Consider the following 22,041-nt stretch of genomic DNA (forward strand, 5'->3'; position numbering starts at 1 on the left):
GAACTGCACCATCGTACTGGATCAGAATCACACATACACAAATGTCTGGATTCAAAGCAAAATGAGCTACTTTGTAAAAGATGATCTCATCTTCTTTCATTCTAAAAATTCAAATTGACTGGATTCATAAAGAAGAGGAATTTTGAAGGAAAAAACAACAATAAAAATAAAATCGTTTGCTTTTTATAAGCTTGCCTAACAACTGGAATCCCTGAATAAAAAATTATAGGACTGAATGGGACTTGAAAGTCATCTAATCCATTACATTGCCTTCAGGTGGGATTTACCCTGAAATCACTCTTGACAAATGAGATTCAAACTTTCAAAGAGCTCCTGGGATTTCATTCCCTCAGCATCATTTGGCCCCTTCTTCAAATATGTAGCAATCTTCTTTACTAAAAAAAATACTCCTAGTGAAAGCAAATCCCAGGCTACATCTTAAACCAATTTCTTATAATTCTGTACCTAGAGAATTGATTACCACCTTTTATTTATTAAACCTTTCATTTGCTGATGGTTCTTAATATTTAAAGACCCTGTGGAGTACCCATGAAGCTTAAACACATTCTGATTTATTTTAACATAAGCAAAAGACGTTATTTTTCTAATCTTTTAATTTCTTTAGTTGTACTCTATAGTGCCCTCACTATTTTGGAGTTATCTTCTTTCTTGTTACCAAAGTTTTATTCAGTTGTTTCATAAGTGTTAGTGGTTCATATTCTAGGACTTATTTTTAATTATTATTTATTTCAAACCATCATGAAATGAAAAGAAAAAAATGTATAAATGTTTGTTTGAATGATAAGAAACCCTTCCTTTGTCCCAGACAGTATCTTTCCAGGACTTTTTAGAAATCTTCTCCAACCTACTTGAGAAAGAAATTTTATTTAAAGGTTCTATGCAACATGGTTCAAAATGGCAAAAGTGTTACTCCTAGACCTTGAAAAAACTAACTGGTCTAATGCTCATGTTTTATGGATGGAGATATTGAGATCCAGAGACTTACCACAAATGTATTATGTAGCAAAGTGATCTCTCAACAAATATTTATTAAGTTCCTATTATCTGCCAGTCAATCTGCTGAGCACTTGGGATTTACAGATAAAAGCAAAGTAGTCCTTGCCTTCAAAAAGCTTGCATTATAATGGAGGTGGGTATGGAGGGACTTGTACATATAAATGTATGTTCAAAACTCCTATTTCCAGTTCACATAAAATAGCAGAACAAGTTAGCCTTAAAGTACAAGGCAGCTAGGAAATAAGGAAAAACCTCATGAAGAAGGCCCTTGAATAGAGTCTTCAATAAAACAAATGATTCCAAACGGTTAAAATGATGAGGTGAAACATATCAAACATCAAGAACAATCAGGAAAAAGGCACAGAGATAAAAATTTTGAATAATAGTAAATAGAATCACATGGCTAGACTATAAAATGCATAGAGGGAAATAATGTATTAGAAAGCTGAAAAGGTAGGGTTGGGATAGGGTATAAAGAGCTTTAAATGCCAGCAAAATTTTTCTTTGGTTTTATAAATAGTAAGAAGCAAATGACATTTTTTTAACAGGAGAGATATGCACGACAGGGAAATTATTTTGGTTACTATATGGATGACAGAGAAGTAAAGAGAGACTTAGGGCAGGGAAACCAATAGGAGACTACTAAAACAGTTGAGGCAAAAGGTGACAAGGGCTTCAACTGACATATTGGCTAAGTAGAAACAAGGAAGGTGGTATATACAAGATAAAGAGATAGAAAGAGAAATATTTGGCAACTGATTTGATATAGAGTATTTGATATTGAGATGAGAATGACAGCAAGGTCATGAACCTGGGAGCTTAGAAGGGTGATGATGACTGAAATCCTGTCATACCAAAATATTTGAATTAAAACACTTACATGATATGCTTATAATCTAAGAGATTATTTAGAACTTGTTAATAATTAAATTATGACCACAAATACCTACCCTGAGAGCTTACTGCCAATTGCAGAATTACCATTTTACATTTTCTTTAGTTCTCTACTAAGTAACCAATATCTCAGTATGATGTTCCAGTTGTATAATACATCCAGAACCATGGATGCTATGCAATAGAAAGTATATAGAAGTAAAAGCAAGGGATCCAGGTTGGAGTTTTTCCTTTTTTCCATATTAACTTGGTGAATCAAATACATAAGCTACTTAGTTCATTGATTACTTAGCTTCATTTATCTTAATTCATCTAATAGATGACTTTGTTCAAGTTTTACAATTGCATAATCCATTAGTTTTTGAGCATGGGATGTGGGGTTATTTTGAAAATTCAATAGCATTTGAGTAATTTCTTTTCATTTATAAATTTCATTTTTCATTTTCTGGTTATTCCCAGTAGAAATCAAAATATGGTATATATGCATGACTTATCTTCAATGGTTTCTTCTGTAAAACAGAGCAGAGTTAGGAGCCTAAAGAGCTAGAAGCACATACATCCCTGCGCTGCTGATTCCAGAACCCATGACTTTGATGCCTTGCAGTATCCTTATTACTCTGCTAGAGATCATCATGGTGTATCTTGTGAGCCAGCTAAGAGTTCATGTTTTTCCTTTCATGAAACTAAAGCCAGCTGCATGCACATCTGTCTGAACTCCTCCCTGAACTCTTCAGAAAATACATGAAGGGATATTATAAATTAATTAAGGATTGATGATTCTCATTTGTCAATGAAGACAGAGTAAGTTAAAGTTGCAATGAAGAAAAATAGAGACTAAATATTAGGAAATTATTTGTAATTATGGGGAAAGAGAGACATGGAAATGTAACTACTAAGAGTTTGTGTACATAATTTGTATTAGAGATATTTGGGTTTTTGTCTTATCTTCCCACTCTACTATAAGTTCTCTGCCAGTAGGGAGCTTGTGCAAATTTTGTTTGGGACCATCAGCTAGCAGAGTATTCCACATAAAGTAGTTGCTTAATAAAAGTTTGTTGAGTGGAATTTAAAGTCAAACTCAATCTATTTTCTCAAGGCATAGTTGGAGAAAATGTACTCATAAACCTTTTACTTCAGGTGCTATACTGATGGCCTATTATTCAATGCCATTGAAACCCTAAGAGTAGCTTTTGATCAAGCTTTGATGCCCTGCATGCCTGAGAGGAAGATAGTACAACAGAAATGTGTTCTCTGAGTCCAGGAAAAACTAAATTTACTGAGTTCATTAAATACTACCAAACTTGGTAATACCAAAGTCTGAAAGCTTTGGTGTATGGAAACAAGAGTGGGACTCATGAAATGTGTGCTTCTTTCCTAGGCCAAACTTAAACTAATGCAAGGACTCTACCAGAGTATTCATTAAAGTGCTAAAAATAAATCTGAATTCTGGAATGAAGCCTCAATAGAGACCTTGATGAAAATGTATGTTTCATGTGGGAAGAGAAAAGAGAAAGCCAGGTAGATGCAAGGATGTAAGAAAACATTCAAAGGAAAAGACTAAACAATAAAGACATAAATGAACTTTCTGTAAGACTCCAAAGCTAAGATACACTATGTCATCTAGCTAGCACCATCCTATCTATTAGGAAAGCAAACTATTAATGACTGAGTGTGAGGCATAGTTTCTGGCAAAAGTATAGGTATAGCAATTTAGAGAAAAATAATTCATGTAGATATCAGGAACAGATAGACTCAGGGAAACTTTCAGCATGTAGAAACATTCTTAAAGCATTGAAAGCATTTTTTAAAAATAAAAATAATGTTCATTATGAAGCTTTTAAACCTTTACTTTAAAAAATATCCTGAGAGCTATTTGTTTTCCTTAAGTGCTAAAGAAATAAAAAAGGACAAAATACATGAAAAAACCATAAATATGTTGAGATTATTGCTGTTTTTATGTTTTAACCAGACTTGTAACTTCATTGTTATTGGAAGACTTAGATGTAAGTCCACCTATTCCAGTAAATATGTACACATTTTTCCCTTTTTCTTTTTCTTTTTTCTTCTTCTTTTTTTGGGGGGCAGGGCAATGAGGGTTAAGTGACTTGCCCAGGGTCACACAGCTAGTAAGTGTCAAGTGTCTGAGGCTGGATTTGAACTCAGGTCCTCCTGAATCCAGGGCCAGTGCTTTATCCACTGTGCCACCTAGCTTCCCCCCTACATCTTTTCTAATTTATATTCTTTAAAATGTTACTTGGGACCCTGAGGATTATATAGCCATTTTGCATCAGAGTCAAGATTTGTACATGGATTCAAGTACTTTCTCACTCTTAGGCCAGGTCATTATGCCTATGCCATTCTACCTCTTTTTTTAAAATGTGAATGGTTAAAAATGTATTAAGGCAAAAACAACACTCAGAGCAAAAATCATGAATTTTCCAAACATCCCCAGACTTAAAAAAAAAAAAACTTGTCTGACCTTTAAAAGTTTTTAGATACAACTTTTGAGAGGAAGGATACAAGGAAATTGGAAGCTTACAATTAGCATATCATTGTCTATTTTTAAGGATGCTTATTGGGTAGAGTCGATGATGTGGTTATGGTGGGATGGAAAAGCTGATTCTGACCCTTCTTCACAAACAGAGGTTGCTTAGGAAGTGGAAACTGCCAACTGTTTTACATCAAGGGGCTTTTTCCATAAAATGACTGATTGCCCCAACCCTTCTCCCATTTTTATTTACTGATTACAAGATTCAAGGATGTGAATCAAATATATAGGCTCCCTATTTATTATTTTGCCTTTTGCTTCAGAGAATTGACTAGAACTGACTAGAACAGTTCATCTGCAGAAAAAAATAATGAAAGCCTGCACAATTACCAGGATTAGTTTTAAAAAGACAAATTTAAAAAAGAAATGATAATTTAGGGGCAGCTAGGTGGCACAGTGGATAGAGCACTGGCCCTGGAGTCAGGAGTACCTGAGTTCAAATCCAGCCTCAGACACTTAACACTTACTAGCTGTGTGACCTTGGGCAAGTCACTTAACCCCAATTGCCTCACTTTTAAAAAAATGATAATTTAATTAGCATTCTCTTTTAGATAAAAAATAAACTATAAGCATTTATTTATCTAAATAGACTGGTGGGCAGAGCAACATTCAAGTATAAAGTGATAGAGGTTTAAAATTTTGCACTAACAAGGAAAAACAAAGATCTTGAAAGTGTGTGTGTGTGTGTGTGTGTGTGTGTGTGTGTGTGTGTGTGTGTTAAAATATATTCTCAAGTCCATAAAAATTCTTATAATGATAGAGGAATTGTTGACCCATGATCAACATAAAGAAAAAATAAAGGGGGAGGGACTTAAGAATGAGTACCCAGAGATATTGAGAATATATACCAAAAAAAAAATTTTTTTAAGGTGAGAAAAGGAATAGCTTCCAGAAACAAAAAAGAGGTCTGGAGAAAAGGAAGTGGAAAAAGAGTCCATGCTTCATCTTCAGACACTCATCTGTTCTCTCACCCACACTCACATACATGACCTATCTATATTCTCTACATATTTAATGTTACTGAAAACTGAAAAATAAAACTGATACTGGTTCATTCTGGCTTTCATAGAATCCCACTTGACTTAAACATTGTGTGTTTAATTAACTTAATGTCGTATGTAATAGTGAGCTATGCTGTAGTCTTTGGAGGTGGTCTTCTTATATTTTACTTCCTTTACATTCTATGATCAGTGACCTTGACCTCCTTACCCTTCCCTGAAGAGGACACTATATCTCCTGACCCTGAATTTTAATTTGCTCTCCCCATGCCTGCGATTCTCTGTCTCCCCATCTCTAACTCTAGGCTTCCCTGGCTTTCTTCAAGTCTCAGCTAAAATCACACAAGGAATCTCTCTCCAATCTTCCCTTAATGCTTGTGCCCTCCACTGTAATTATCTCCAGGTGGTTTTTTTCTGTAAATATCTTGTTTGTACATAGCTGCTTGCATGTTGTCTCTCCCATTAGACTATGAGCTACTTGAGAACAGGGTCTTTCTATTATCTTTTGTTTTGTATCTCCAGAACTTCTCTCAGTTCCAGGCATAAAATAGGCACTTAATATATGTTTATTGACTGACTAGATGACCACTTTTTTAATTGATATTTTTCCAAAATTTGTTTATTTATTTAGAATTTCCCCCCACCTTACATGTAAAAACAAATTGTATCATCTATTTTTTTAGAGCAATGAGGGCTAAGTGACTTGCCCGGGGTCACACAGCTAGTAAGTGTCAAGCGTCTGAGGCTGGATTGGAACTCAGGTCTTCCTGAATCCAGGGCCAGTGCTTTATCCATTTTGCCACCTAGCTGCCCCCTGTAGCATCTGTTTTTAACTTTGTGTTCCAAATTCTCTTCCTCCCTCTCTAACCCCCCTTAAGAACTCAAACCATTCAATGTTATATATGTGCAGTCATGCAAAACATAGCACAGAAAAAAAAAACTTTAGCAAAAGGAACTAACAAAAAATTATAATTCCATCTGTATTTAGATATCATCAATTCTTTCTGTATAGATGGATTGCATTTTTCATAAGACCTTCAGAGTTGTCTTGGATCATTGCATTGCTGAAAATTACTAAGTCATTCATAGCCAATCATCTTACAATACTGTTGTTATTTTGTATGTGACACATTTGCATCAGTTTATATAAGTCTTGTCAGGTTTTTCTGATAGCATCCTGCATATCTGAATGAAATTGTATACATGCACTAAACAGAAACTCTGGTTTTGACTCCCTCTTTGTTGTCAAGTTAGTGGAAAAGAAATTCTATCCTCAGAATTTTGACTAGCTATCTCTTTAAAAGTCCCAGTTCTGCAAGCAAAAAATAATTAATAATAACAAAAAAAATTGAAATGCTTGGCACATAGAACAATTCATCCATCATCTGTCTATCTGTATGTCTGTCTCTGTCTCATATACATGTGTGTATGTGTGTGTATATATGTGTATATATAGATAAATTATCTATCATCTGTTTATTTATCCACCTACATATCTACCTACCTACCAATCATCTATCTATCATCTGAATGTTTCAAAATATAATGACAAAGCTTGGCCCCAAAGAAAGGATACTAGAAGATACCTTCCTCTTCTTTTACAGAGTTTGAAGTGAATGGATGTAAAACATTATGTATAATATCAACTTTTTCCCCCCAATATGTTGATAAGTTTTGCTGAAATTTTTTCTTCTTTCTCTTTTTATGTTTTTAAAGTTTTTTGTAATAAGGAACAGCACCAAGAGGTGGAGTGGAGTTGGAAAATTAACCAATGTAAAGTAAAGTTATCAATAAAAATATCTTTTTAATAAGTTCTACCTTCAGCTGAATTCTCATGAAGGGGAAACTCTTATGCTTGGATTAAAATAAAGGAGAGCAAAGCTGCCCTGTGGGAAGTGTCCAGAGCTAGCATCAGAGACTTTGATAAATTGCTCCAGAGTTGGCATGACTGAGCTCTTCTTGGGAAAACCAGTGATGGTCACCAGACCCCCACTGACATGATGTTCTCCTCTTTCCACACTCCAACTGAGTTGCTTTTCAAGGTTTTACAATTGAACTTGTGTACCCATTGAATTACTCTGGAGCAGAGTCATTTTGCCTGTGTGTAAGGACAAAGTGATAATTACCTCTCCAATTTTTCTCTTCTTCCACCATGCCTGGTCCACCCCACCCCCCACTCCCCAATTCAAATAAAACCAAGCAGAAAAAGCCTGGGAATTCCCTTTTTAGTAGGGTGGAGAACGTATGGATTAGAATAGCCTTCCCTTTTACAAGTTTTTATGACTGCATTAAAAGCTTTAAAGGGACAGTGCTCTTCAACAACATGATCAGGCATCTTATTTTCTAGCCCCAACCTCTATGACTTCATAAAAAATTCCAAGATTCTGATAAACTGTCATGGGGAAAAATGATAAAGTGATTTATACTCAATTTTGCTCGAAGGGAAAAATGCAAGGGCTGTCAGTCTGGGTCTTCAGAACAAATGAGTTACAGTTCAGAAGGCAGTTCAATAAGGCTATCATTTCCCATCAGTTCCCGTCACTGACAGCCAGAGATTTGCTAGATGGGGAATGGGAGAGGGTCTGAGATTTGATGCCAGGTGAGTCAGGATTATTATTCTATGAAGCAGACTAATACAGACAAAGAGGCTAACCATGAATATTTGATAGAAGCTCCTTCCCAGAAATGCTTGTGTGAAAACAGCATTGCTTTCCTTCCATTTGTTGAGAGGCATTTTTCCTACTCTCAGCTTGCAGCCCTTTGAAAAATGGCTACTTGTAAACCACAAAGACATTTCTGACCATGTGTTGTTGTTGCTGCCATGGCCACTGTTGTTAGTGTGCTCCACTGAGGACTGCCTACATGCAGGGCACTAATTCATTATCCTCATAGGTTAAAACAAAAGAATCCCCAATCAACCAAGATCTTATATACATTACATCTGTCATTATCCATCTGACATAGTGGCAGTTTGTACACAGCCACAGGGCCACCTGTGTGCCCAGAAGAAATAGATTTTGATCTATTGCCTTTATAAATCTCTTCCATTTACAAATTTGTTAGAGATATAAGTTTGCCTCTCCAGTAGAAAAAATGCTTTGTCAAGCCTAAAAATAGAGTGTCCTGAATTTTTCATTAAAGTAGAATAAATACAACTTTTTAAACTTCTGCTTTGCCCCACCTCTTCATTATGCTCAACTTTCTGGAAGACTTTGGATTTCAGTCTAGGGAATACAATATCACTATTTCACAAGTACACCTGCATCTGAGCTGGGTTATTTTTAAACTGAAGGCAAAATCAGCCTCTGCCACATGCAACTATTACTAAAATCCCTAATGGAAACAAATAGCTCAGGATTTATTTCATATTCAAAATCATTTCACAAGATGACTTACTGTATAAATATATGAGGATACATTTTCAAAATAACCTCTATCCAATGTCTTAATCAGTATTTGCAATATTGTATTTGGAACATCCCAACATTATGTTCATAATGCACATAATTTAAATAACTTTATCACTTAGGAGATACTCACTGAAGTTTAGGAGGGTGAGGGTTATCCTCCCTTTGACAGATTTCATTTCATGATGGTCTTGAGCATGTAACTATAGGCATACTTACTAGACAGATTAGATAAATTTATGTCTCATCTCACATTCAGACAGCTCTTTCCAAAAGCCCAATGACTTTCTGCTACCTTTGGCTTCCCTCTCACCCATACCAGAGCACCACACTTGTGCCTAAACTGACATTGGCTCTACATACCACAGAACCTTTTTTACTTTCTCATTATAACATATATGTCCCATGTGTCCATGAAATTTCCATTTAACTTATTTGGACATTAGTTCTTTCATCTATAAGATAAGGCTAAAATATTTCTTTTTTTTAAGTAGAACTATTTTGAGGGTGGTGTTTTGTAAATTGTAAAGTGATATAGATTTGTATTTGCTCACACGTATGTATGTGAATTATTACTACACAAAGACAGAAAGCATCAATGATTTTATCAGGATTATGAACTGAGGCAGTAGGTTTATTAATGTATTATTAAGGGAAAGAGCATTAGAAGATTGGGGACCAGGGCAGCTAGGTAGCACAGTGGATAGAGCACCTGCCCTGGATTCAAGAGGACCTGAGTTCAAATCTGACCTCAGACACTTGACACTTACTAGCTGTGTGACCCTGGGCAAGTCACTTAACCCCAATTTCCTCACCAAAAAAAAAAAGAAAGAAAGAAAAAGAAGATTGGGATCCAGCAAAGACCCTCCACAAAAAGCTGTATTTGATATGAGTCTTGAAGGCAGCCAAGGAAACTAGGAAGTGAAGTCAATAGGGAGATCATTACAAGCATGGGGGACAGATAGTACAAAGGCAAATAGACAGGAGATGGAGTTTGGTGTTAAGAGCACTACAAATAGGACAGTGTATCTTTATTATAGAATATGGAGCAGGGACTAAAGTGTACAAACATTTTACAGGTCAGATTAAAAAGACCTTTAAATACCAGTTGGACGATTTTATTTTTGAAATTGGAAGCAATAGAGACCTACCAAGTATTTTGGAGTATGAAGGATATGTGGTTCAACCTATACTGTAGAAAAATCACCCTGGCAATGAAGTAAAAGATGTATTGGAATGTGAGAGCCTTGAGGCAGAGAGAACAGTTAGAAAGTATAGTAATAATCCAGATAAGTGGCGCTATGTGTCTAAAGCAGGGTTGTTACTTTATGATTAGAAAGGAATTTATATGAGAGATGTGAGGGTAAAAACAATGAGATTTCTCAATGAAATGGATATATGTGGTGACTTAGAGGTCAAGAATGAAACAGAGAAATGGTATCCTCTAAAGTGATTAGAAAATTCAAAAAGAGTTCTCTTTTGGATCTAAAAAAAAAGTTTGAGGTGTCTAGGATAAAATATAGTCTTAGATGTCCAAAAGTAATTGAAAATGTATAATTATAGCTCAACAGGGAAACTAGTGTTGGATACAATGATATAGGAAACATACATAAAGATGATAATTGAACCAATGGGAACTTATGAGAATACCAAGTGAGCATAGATTGAAAGGAGAGTAGATAGAGCCTTTTGTTATGCCACTTTTGTAAGTGTGAATGGGTTAGTTTATCAGTGTGTGACACTGATAAAGAATCAGTAAAAAAAATACTAAGGATTAGAAAAACATATATTGGAACTATGAAAGAATTGTGTCACAAAAAAACTTAGAGAAGAGAGGCTATTCAGAAGGAAATGCAGACCAACAGCTTCAAATGTTGCAGGGAGGTCAAAGAGTAACTTGAGTAAGAAAAAGCTGATTCAGTAATTAATATATCATTAACAAATTTTGGGACTACACTTTCAGTCGAATGTGAAGGTGAAAAGCCAGGTTGTAAAAGGTTTAGAAGAAAGTGAGAGATGAGTGAAATGAGCAGAACCAGAAGAATATTTTCACAGTATTATCAACATTATATGTTGATCAACTGTGATAGACTAGATTCTTCTCACCAATACAAAAGTACAAGAAAGTTCCAAAGGACTCATGATGGAAAAGGCTCTCCAAATCCAGAAAAAAAAAAAAGGAACTGTAGAATATGGATGCTGATTGGATCATGTTATTTCTTTTGGTTTTGGTGCAGTTCTTTTTCTTTTTTGAGGTTTTTTCCTTTTTGCTCTGATTTTTCTCATATAACATAACTAATGCAGAAATGTGTTTGATATTATTGCATATATATAACCTATATCAGATTACCTGCTGTCTCATGGAGGGAGTGAAGGAGGGGAGGGAGGGAGAAAAATTTGAAATCAGAAATATTATATAAATAAATGTTGAAACCATCTCTACATATAACTGGAAAATAATAAAATACTTTTATTTTAAAAAAAGAAAGTGAGAGGAGAGAAAGTAGAGGCAGCAGTTATAATTCATGTAATTCATTTAGATTTTTCATTATGTACTAAGGGGCATTTGAATATATATATATATATATATATATATATATATATATATATATATATATATATATATATATATATTTGACATTGATGTTGATTTGGAGTCAGGCTGCTAGCTGATGCAGTAGATAAACTGTTAGACTTGGAGATAGAAGGCAGGATTTTAAATCCTGCCTCAGATACTCACTAGCTAGGCAATTCTGGGTAAGTTATTTAACCTCTGTCAGACTTAGTTTCTTCATCTGCAAAATGGAGATAATAATATCATTTATCTTACATGGTTTTTGTAAGGATCAAATGAGATGACAAATCTAGATTTTTCAAATCAAAGTGCTGAATAAATGCTAGACATTATTGTATTGTTGTCTTGGGACATAATGTCCTTTTGTTACTTGTCTATCTTAATTGGATCAATGTTTATTGTCGCCTTATCTAATATCTCAGTGGCCACTCTTGTTTTGGGATTCAGTAGAGGTAAATACTACTTTAACTTGGGGCAGCTAGGTGGCCCAGTAGATAAAAGTACTGGCCCTGGATGTAGGAGGACCTGAGTTCAAATCTGACCTTGGACACTTGGAACTTACTAGCTGTGTGACCTGCCCAGGGTCACTTAACTCTCATTGCCCCACAAAAAAAAAATTACTTTAACTCAACATTTTCATTCTGAATGAGTATTCATTCTTTAAGTATACTTTTTGCATGTAGCAAATAATAGTTTTCTCTTACTAATTCATTCTACCACCCTCCTCCATTTTATAGGTGAGTTTAGTCTATTCACAATCACAATTATATGTGTATTAATTGTGTTTTGCTTCCAGCAAATATTTCCATTCCTTCTTATAAAAAGAAAAAGGAACAAATAAGCACTAATATTTCCCTTGCATATTACTTAAACTCTAATCCAAGACTTCTTTTACCCCATCCTTCCATCTACTGATCCAAATTTCTGGGTTTCACCTTTTTTTCTTAATTATTTCTCTATTTCTGTTATTCTTTTTTTCAAATCAGACCTGGACTTTTATTTACTGATTTCTTGCATTTAAAATATTCTTTGATGACATCTTTGACGTGAGATTCCTTGACATAGTGTTTATTTTTTTTTTCAGTGCAACAAACATTTATTTTATTTTTTCCAGTTATATATAAGGGTAGTTTTCAACATTCATTTTCATAAGATTTAGACTTCCAAATTTTTCTCCTTCCCTCCCTTTCCTCTCCCCCTGCACAAGACATCAGTCAATCTGATATAGGTTATATATGTATGATTCACAAGTGCTCTTTTTATCAGCTGTTTCTATGGGGATGGATAGAATGCTTCCTCATTAGTCCCTTGGGATTGTCTTGGATCATTGAATTGCTGAGAGTAGTTAAGTCATTCACAATTGCTCATAGAACAATACTGCTGTCACTATGCACAATGCCCTCCCAGTTCTGCTTACTTCACTATATATCAATTCATATGAGTCTTTCCAGGTTTTTCTAGGATCATTCTATTTGTCATTTCCTATAGCACAATACCATTCCACTACAATCATATACCACAGCTTCTTCAGTCATTACTCAATTGATGGACATTCCCTTGATTCTCAATTCTTAGCCACCACAAAGGGTTGCTATAAATATTTTTGTATAATTTTACCCCTTTTCTCTTTTTCATGATTACTATTATTAACTGTTTCCCTCTATCCTATTCCTTTCCCCATGATATTTGCTCTATTATCTATCTCCTTTCACCATATCCCTCTTCAAAAGGATTTGCTTCTGTCCATCCCCTCCCCCAATCTACCTTCCTTTCTTTTACCCCTCTCTCTCTTTTTTTTTTTTTTTTAGTGAGGCAATTGAGGTTAAGTGACTTGCCCAGGGTCACACAGCTAGTAAGTGTTAAGTGTCTGAGGCTGGATTTGAATTTAGGTCCTCCTGAATCCTGGGCCAGTGCTCTATGCACTGCACTACCTAACTGCCCCCTATCCCTCTCTCTTTATCCCCTTCCCATCCTATTTTACTGCAGGGTTAGATAGATTATTCCACCCAATTGAATGAGTATGTTATTCCCTCCTTGAGCCAATTCTTATGAGTGTTAGGCTCATTTACTGCCCAGATTAAATAGATTACTCCACCCAATTTGGTTTGTGTGTTAATCCCTCCTTCAGGCCACTCTGATGAGATTAAGGTCTTTGAGCCTATTCTGATGAGTATAAACTTAATTTACTGTCCTGCTCCTCCCTCATCTCTTCCCCCACTCCATAAGATCTTTCCTGTTTCTTTCATGTGGGATTTCACCCCATGCTACCTCTGCCCTTCCCCCTCCCCCAGTGTGTTTCCCTCACCCCTCAATTTTACCCTAATGATGTCATCATGAGGCAGCTAGGTGACACAGTGGATGAAGCATCCACCCTGGGCCCATGGGGATCCTAGCCAAAATCAAGTCTCAGACACAAGACAGTCACCCATTGCATGATCCCAGGTATGTCCCCCAACTCCAATTTTTTATGGTTCTCTTGGGCCTTGCATTTGAAAGTCAAATTTGCCATTCAGTTCAGGTCTTTTCATCATGAATACCTGAAAGTTCTCTTTTTCTTTGAAGTTCCATTTTTTATGCTCAGTTTTGTTGGATATATGATTCTTGGTTGCAATCCCAATTCCTTTGCCCTCTGGAATATCATATTCCATGCCCTCTAGTCCCTTAATGTAGAAGCTGCTGGATCTTGTGCTATCTTGACTGGGGCTCCACAGTACTTGAATTCTTTCTTTTTGGCAGCTTGCAATATTTTCTCCTTGACCTGAGAACTCTGGAATTTGGCTATAATAATCCTAGGAGTTTTCCTTTTGGGATTTCTTTTAGGAGGTGATCTGTGGATTCTTTCAATTTCTATTTTACCTTCTGCTTCTAGAATATTAGGTCAATTTTCCCTTACAGTTTCTTGAAAGATGATGTCTAAGCTCTTTCCTTGATCATGGTCTTCAGGTAGACCAATAATTTTCAAATGATCTCTCCTGGACTTATTTTCCAGGTCAGCAGTTTTTCCAAGCGGATATTTCACATTTCCCTCTATTTTCGCATTTGGATTTGCTTTATTGTGTCTTGGTTTCTCATAAAGTCACTAGCTTCCATTTGTTCAATCCTAGTTCTTAGGCAATTATTTTCATCTGAGAGCATTTGTACCTCCTTTTCCATTTGGCCAATTTGACTTTTCAAGCTGTTGACATTTTTCTAATGTCTTTTCTGCATCATCCTCATTTATCCTTTCATTTTTTCCTCTATCTCTCTAACTTTATCTTCAAAGTCCTTTTTGAGTGCCTGTATGACCCAAGACCGATTCATATTTTTCTTGGAAGCTTTAGATATAGGGGCCCTGACAATGACATCTTCCTCGGAAGGTGTACTTTGATCTTCCTTGTCACTGAAGAAAGTTTTTATGGTCCTCACCTTTCTCTGCTCATCTTGCCTTTCTTTTACTTGACTTTTAGCTCCTTAAAGTGGGGAACTGTTTCCAGGCTGCACTCTCCCAAGCTTCGAAAGGTCCAAGGTGGTATGATTTAAATAGGAACAGGTTCTTCACTGGCCTGGCCTGTTCCCTGGTCTGTAGATGACTCCAGACTAACTTTCTAATCAACTAATTTTGTGTGTTGTGATTGTCAGCTCCTATGAGCCTGTGCCCCTCCCCCACCTGGGCCACTGCTACTCAGATCTACCTCCTGGTTCCCAGCAGGGGTAAAAAACCCAAGTTCTGCCTCAGTACCAGCATAGACCTCTGTAATCTCCCCCCTGCCAAGGGGTCAGCGCTCCCTCCAGACTGTGAGCTTAGTTCCAGATGAAACTGGTGCTTCAGCTGATTCAGAGGCTCTGGGGGTCTCTTTCTCTGGTGAGGTCTTCCTGGATTTGTGTCAGGTTGACTGTGGGATTGAGCCCCACTCCTGTCTCAGCACAGCAGCTCCCTTCTTCTGACCTTCCAAGCTGTCCTTGGTTAGGAGAGGATTTTAGCACATTCTTCTGTGGATTTTTCTGCTCCAGGAATTGTCCTATGGCATTATTTGGATTTTTTTTTGGAGTGATTGTGTCATGAGTTCAAGAGCTCACTGCCTTTCCTCCACCATCTTCCTTTGCCATAGTCTTTAACAACAACACAACTGCAGCCAACCACTTTGCGGGGCTTTCCCTCTCTGTCAATTTTACAGAGGCCTACCCATTCACCCAGCTTCTTATTATCATCAACCTTGATCAAGTTAATTTGGTGCTCAGCACACAGGGATTCAACCAATTTTACATACATAGGTTCATCACAATTGGAAGCAAGAACACAAAGGTGGGCTTGGCATTTGTCTAAGGCTATGACAGCTTCAGGAATTCCACAAGCCAGGCCATTGGGAATGAGTGTGGTTTTCAGCGCTTCCCATAGGGTGGTGTTAATGTCCATTATACCTCCAGCAGCAATGCCTTCCTTAGATATGGCAGTGGTTCATGGGTGAAGCTAAATCTTGAAAACACCTGGGAGCCTCAGCCTCCTCCTTGATTCAGTGGTGAAGGGAAAAAAAAAAAAGATATTTCTGTTTTTCTTGAGGATATTCCCTCTCCAACACACTAAATTCCCTGACTTTTCAGAACCCAGTGAACTGATTCTTCTTCCCCCCCCTTCTTTTCAGAACCCAGGATATGGATTCCCCTTTCTCCCACCTTCCCCCACCCCAGAAACCAGTGAAACTGATTTATTATATAGCTAACAATAATTTTCACCTTTCAAAAATATTTCCTGGTCAGGACCAGCTAAGAATTAATGCCTTGAGATCTTTACTCTTCCTATAGCCTGCTTAGATATGAATAACCTCTTGTGACGTCCTAATTATAATAACTTTCCTTGTGGGAAATCAGCTTCTTTATCTTCCTTAAGCTGTTCTTTTACTACATTTGTTGTATTTCTTAATATTTTGCAGTGATGAGGGAGAGCTGGGGCTGAAATACTACTATTTACTCAGCCATTTTGGTAGAAGTTTAACAATCCTCCTTTGTTACCACACTCCAAACTGACCTGCCTTTAGTTTTGCATAGATATTGTTCATATGCTGTCATGGAATGTGTTTAATAAATATTTGTTTAATTGAATTAAGATACGTATTTCTGACATCCATTTTTCAGACTAATGTACTTTTGACCCTTTGATTTCAGAACTCTACTTATGAATAATGCACATTGCTAAAAATAATTTGTTATTTTGGTTTAAGTCTACACAAAAATACTTCCAAATGCCTCTGATTAAAGATGCAAGCCATGTACAGTGGGATTGACTGAAAGAGGTTGGGGAAGCTTTCTTGAATATTTTTAACCTCTTTTAGGAGCAAGAAAAGGTAAGGAAAGGAAGAGTTAACTTACTTGCAGAAGTCACAGGTTTGTGGGATTGTGCCCTTATGTGAATGAGCTAATGAGGGACACACAAACTTTGAGAAATTCCATTAACCATCATTTCCTTACAGGCTTTTTGGCTATTCTTTTTCAGCCTTAATTCTCTTTACATAAAATATTACAAGTGTATGATATCCTAAGTAGTTTTTTTTTAAATACTTAATTTTATACCTGCTACACTTCAGCTATTGAAATGTTAAAAGGGGGGGGCATGGGCAGCTTGGGTCATTATTGCTATCCTTTAATGGGCTAGACTTTCTCCTGTAGGACCTGGGTTCAAATATGAGTTAGGCTGCAAGTGAAAATTAATTTTTTTTATAATATCTTCAGACTTACCATCTGTCTACATGAAAATCTTATGTAATTTGATACTGCCAGCTGTTGAGAGCTCACTGCCTTTCCTCCACCATCTTCCTTTGCTTTCTTGAGTGTAAAGAAACCAAAATCCAGTCTGATTAATCTGTGCAGGAGAAGAACATTGGAAGGTCCTTAGGAAGTCTTCAGACCTCTGCTCTTGATTTCTTTCTGACTCTTTCTAGTTCTCTGAGTATTTTGTTTTCATTAGAGCTGTGTAATCAAAATTGTAGGGGAAAGTCTGCCAGCTGATTAGAATGACTTCTATCCTCTATCACATGTAAAAGAAGAGAAAGGTCTCCTGTTATGAAATAACATACAAGAAAATTCACAAAAAACCTTCAAGTCATAGACTCTTTGCATTGGAAGGAACATCAAAGGCTATCTAGTCTAACTCTTATTTGAGCAAAAATCTCCTCTAAACATCCCAGACAGTTTATCACCCAGCTTCCATTTAAAGATCCTCAGTAATAGGAAACTCATTATCCCCTGAGGCAACTCATTCTACTTTTGGACAGCTCAGAATTTTAGGAAAGTGTTTTTTTTTTTCTTTCTACAACTTCTACCATAGTTGTTCCTGCTTTTGCTTTTTGGTGCCAAGTAAAACAAATCAAATATCCTTTCCACATGACAGCCCTTCATATGCCTGAAGATAGTTAACATGTCACTGTTAAGCCACTTCTCCATACTAAACCATCCTGTTTCTTTAGTTCACTTGTGTATGGTGTCATATGGGCCTTTCATCATCTGATTTCTCTCCTTTTAATATAATTCTACATTATTGATGAGGTTTTGTTTTTTAAACTGTTTTGACCTGAAGAGTTTCCTTTCTCCTATACCAACTCATTTCACCCCATAAAAAATAGCTTGTAAGGGCTTTAAATGTGAACATATGTTTGTCTATGTGGGAAACTATCCAAGTAGGAGATATTTTGTGCTTTATTACAAAGTTAAATTTTAACTCTCATGAGACTGCTCAAGGCTACCTTAAAATAGTATATTTTTCATGGTTCCAATGTAATATTTGTCCATTTTCCCTTTTAACTTTTATCATAAGAAAAATGTATGGCAGCTTTTTAGAGAAAGAAGAAATAATTTGCAGCATTTAAATTACTAATTAAATCACCAATCCAGTTAACTTCTTCATATTTCTTACCCTGGTAATATTCTAGTCAGTTTCATCATTCTCAGAGATATTCCTTAAATTTTTTTCTTAATTTGAAATTGTTCCTTTTTGACCAAAAGTTTTTTTTTCTATCCATGTCATTTTGAGATATGGTAATAATACAGTACAAATTAAATGGAATATCATTCATTTCTATTTTTTAAAGACGTTGATATTTCAATATAATCCTTAAACATTGCAAAAATAGCAAGCAGAGCTAAATTTTCAGAGTGGGGTCAAATTCAAATAGCTTCTATAATTAACATTAGCACGGTGAATTACAATTTCAAAGTAAATTGATCTGCTTTTGTTCCAGAATTGGGCTCTAGAGTAATGTCTAAAAAATCCTGTTTAACTTTCAGTGGTTTGTTTACATGACTCCTCATCCCACTTGACATTTGAGCATCCATAATAGGCTGTCCTATGCAGATGGATGTCTTGTTTTCTCTTCTTTTCTGAAATACTTCTCACTGTTATTAACATAGAACACATTATACATAGTTCTGATGAATGAAGGAAAAGAATATTATGTCATAATATTAATCTTTGATTACCATAGTATTTCACCATATTAATAATAATGCAATAATAAATGCTGAATAAGGTTTTATAGAAACTCCAATATCATTGCCCTTGTATTGATAGAACAGTAGCTACTTACCAAGTTGGATGAGTTATAATTTTCTGGTATACTATATATACAGAGGTAGCTAGGTGACATAATATATAGAGTACTGAGCCTGGAGTTAGGAAGACCCAAGTTCAAATCCTGACATAATAATTCCATGAAACTGGGGAAACAATAACCCCACTTAGTTTTGTAAAATAAAGCTAATCATAGTACCTACCTCACAAGGTTGTTGTGACAATCAAGTGAGATTTTATACATAAAAATACATAAAGTCTTTGTAAACATTAAAGTTCCATAAAAATCAGCTATTAATACACAATAATTTTTACAAAACTACAGAGGCAACTGGAATGGATCATCAATTTTGTCTACCCTAAGGGCATAGAATTCCCTTTTGGTTTTTAAAAATATCTATAAGAAGCATTTATGTCCTTTTATTTAATTCTATTTGACATATATTTCAAAGTGGAGGTTTAAAAATAAAACCTTGATAAGGCAATGTGTGGTAAAATTCCCCCAGAATACAAAAATGGAGTATGAAGACCTGGTTCAAGATGTCTGAATATAATTTCTATTCTGTGTTAAGAGCATGTCAGATTTCTTAACTTCTCTGAGCCTTACTTACCTTTTCTATAAAATAAACATAATAATTCCTGTACTGTTTGTTTTACAAAATTATTGTGAGAATGAAATAAGATAATATGCCTAAAGCAATTGGTAACTGTTAAGTATTATATAAGTGTAGGGTCCCATTATGAGGAGCTGTGATGATAATAATTTAATATTCTTGATCTCTGTGAACTTTGGTGCTTACATGAATATTACTGCAAGTTCTGACAATTGAAATGCTCTTAAAGAAGGCCATGGATAAACTTGAGTGCACTCTGAGTAGGGCAGCCTGGATAATGGAAAGACTGATTGATTGAAACAATTGTGGATGGTTAACCTAGAAAAGAGAAATGTTAGTCGTGCCACAATAACAAAATTCAACTATTTAAAGAGTTGTCATGTGGAATAAAGTTTAGACTTATTCTGGTTAGTTTGAAAAGGCAGAACTAGGAACAAAGGGTGAAAATTTCAGGAAAATAGATTTAGGCTTTATGGGAAGAAAAGCTTTCAAAAATTGAGTTGAACAACACTGAAATTGAGTATCTTGAGAAGCAGTAGAGTCTACCTCCCTTCTCCATCACTGCTCTTCCAGAAGAATCTAAATAGCAACTTTCAGTGACATTGTAAACACATTTGGATTAGGTATGGCTTGGACTAGGTGACTCCTGAGTTTGATTCTCTGATTTCATCTTTGCTCTTTCATAAGTACAGATTTCAACATCCTCTGTGGCTTAATAAATAACCTCATGGGTTTATGTGGCCATACACTTATATACACACATATATGCACATTCATATATACACACAAGGGGAGAAAAACAATGTTCCCTAGTAGCAAACTTTCATGTTGGAATTGTTATAGTTTTGATGAGAGTGATGATATTGTAATGCAAAATCCAGAGTAAACTGTAGCCAGTTTTTAAAATTATTCTTTTCAGCTCTAGGAATCCATTAGCTCACATTTCTCTTTGTTTGTAACTCTAATTATAAGTAGTTTTAGGTTTTCATATACACATAAATTATTGTTGTACATATTTTGCCATTTAAGTTGTCTTATTTCCACCATTAAAATGTAAACTCCTTAAAAGTGAGGCATATACTTGTTTTCTATGTTATCTACTCATACTAAGTACGAAGTACAATGTTGATTTCTTAGATGACTGAAATCTTCCATAAAGACCTAGCTCATTGGAGTTGGAAGGAACCTTTTAGACATCATCTAGTTATTAGTGATTATTGTAGAAATGTCTCTAAAATTCACAACCATCTTGCATTTCTCCATTCCCCTCTGTGTTGTACTCATTATCATTTCTTTGCAAACTGTCATGTTCCATGTCTCACAGCCAAATATCAACATCACTAAAATATTGCTATTAAAAAGATGGACCTGTTTGGGGGAAGAATGAACAAGTAGTAACTTCTAACAAAAAAAAGTTTTCAAATAAAAATAGGCACAGAGAATGCTATTAAGGAAACACATGGCCAGAAAGGAAGATTGGCTTATCACATGACAAAGACAAGGGATTACTTGTGAAATGTCTGACTACTCCACTGGATATAATCATGTTAGAAGAAAGCCCTCCAATCCACTGGATGTGCTTCCTGTGGTGAACTGAAAAAGATTCACATAGGATAGTTAGGCATGGCTGGACTAAACACTTGTATCTTGGTGATAACATCAAAATCAGATGTATTTGCATATTTGAGCCTTTAAACCATTAGCAGCAAGAAAAAAGCAGAATGAAAAAAAATAAGACCACTTCAGAAAGTTAAATGTTTCTGAGTACTACTCTGAATGAAGCATACCTTCATGACATGATGATTAAGCTGTGCTGAGCTTCTAATGCCAGCAGCTGATCCAGTGGGCAAAGGGTTGTTCCATCATCTCAACCTAGCTACTGACCCTTTGGGGAAAATAAAAATCTTATCACCACACTCAAATACCATGCTAGTTAGTCAACTGGGAACTCATGAAGCTGTGAGTGTTTTAATTATGCAGCAGGTGTAAAACTACAGTGGTAGATGTGGCCTGGTATTATGCAGAGATAGTACAAAGTGGGAACAGGTCATCGCATCTTAATTGCCCTTAGCTCCTGTAAATATCCCACTTCTCGGTAGTCATTTCTGTTTGATGGTTGCTTAATTATGCCTCATCTCTGTGGGGAACCTTAGCTCTGGGCAATTGTCTAGGATTCTGGGATGGCAACTAGGTTGAGAAAGAATAACAAAGTTAACACACTCTTGTCCTGTGCTCCAGACAAACATGACTTTTCTGTTCTCTCAATCTCTGCCTCAGTAATGATATATTTACTCCTTGGTGAAGGGCATTAATTTCTTCAGGGCACCAGAGTTCTATCTCAAATAGTACTGTGTGGTAAGGTATTGCTTAGTAGGAATGGAGTGCATTCTTGCGTATGTGCTTGGTTTCCCCAGCTACTTGAGGGTAAGAATCATGCTTTCACCTTCTTTT

The 22,041-nt window shown here is 35.8% G+C and overlaps 2 protein-coding genes across 3 annotated transcripts in view; one reads left to right on the plus strand and one right to left on the minus strand.

Annotated features, from left to right (window-relative positions):
* Positions 1 to 22,041, plus strand: part of NKAIN2 (sodium/potassium transporting ATPase interacting 2) — a 1,311,503-nt gene that overhangs the window by 781,380 nt on the left and 508,082 nt on the right. The window lies entirely within an intron of this gene.
* On the minus strand, positions 12,417 to 15,859 carry LOC122753490 (40S ribosomal protein S12-like). The gene is made up of 2 exons (XM_044000878.1): positions 15,522 to 15,859; positions 12,417 to 12,498 (listed from the first exon to the last, which is right to left on the minus strand). The coding sequence occupies exons 1-2, from the start codon at positions 15,830 to 15,832 to the stop codon at positions 12,417 to 12,419; spliced, it is 393 nt and encodes a 130-aa protein (XP_043856813.1). The 5' UTR covers positions 15,833 to 15,859.

Source organism: Dromiciops gliroides, chromosome 4 (assembly GCF_019393635.1).
Source record: "Dromiciops gliroides isolate mDroGli1 chromosome 4, mDroGli1.pri, whole genome shotgun sequence".
NCBI classification, from domain to species: Eukaryota; Metazoa; Chordata; class Mammalia; order Microbiotheria; family Microbiotheriidae; genus Dromiciops; species Dromiciops gliroides.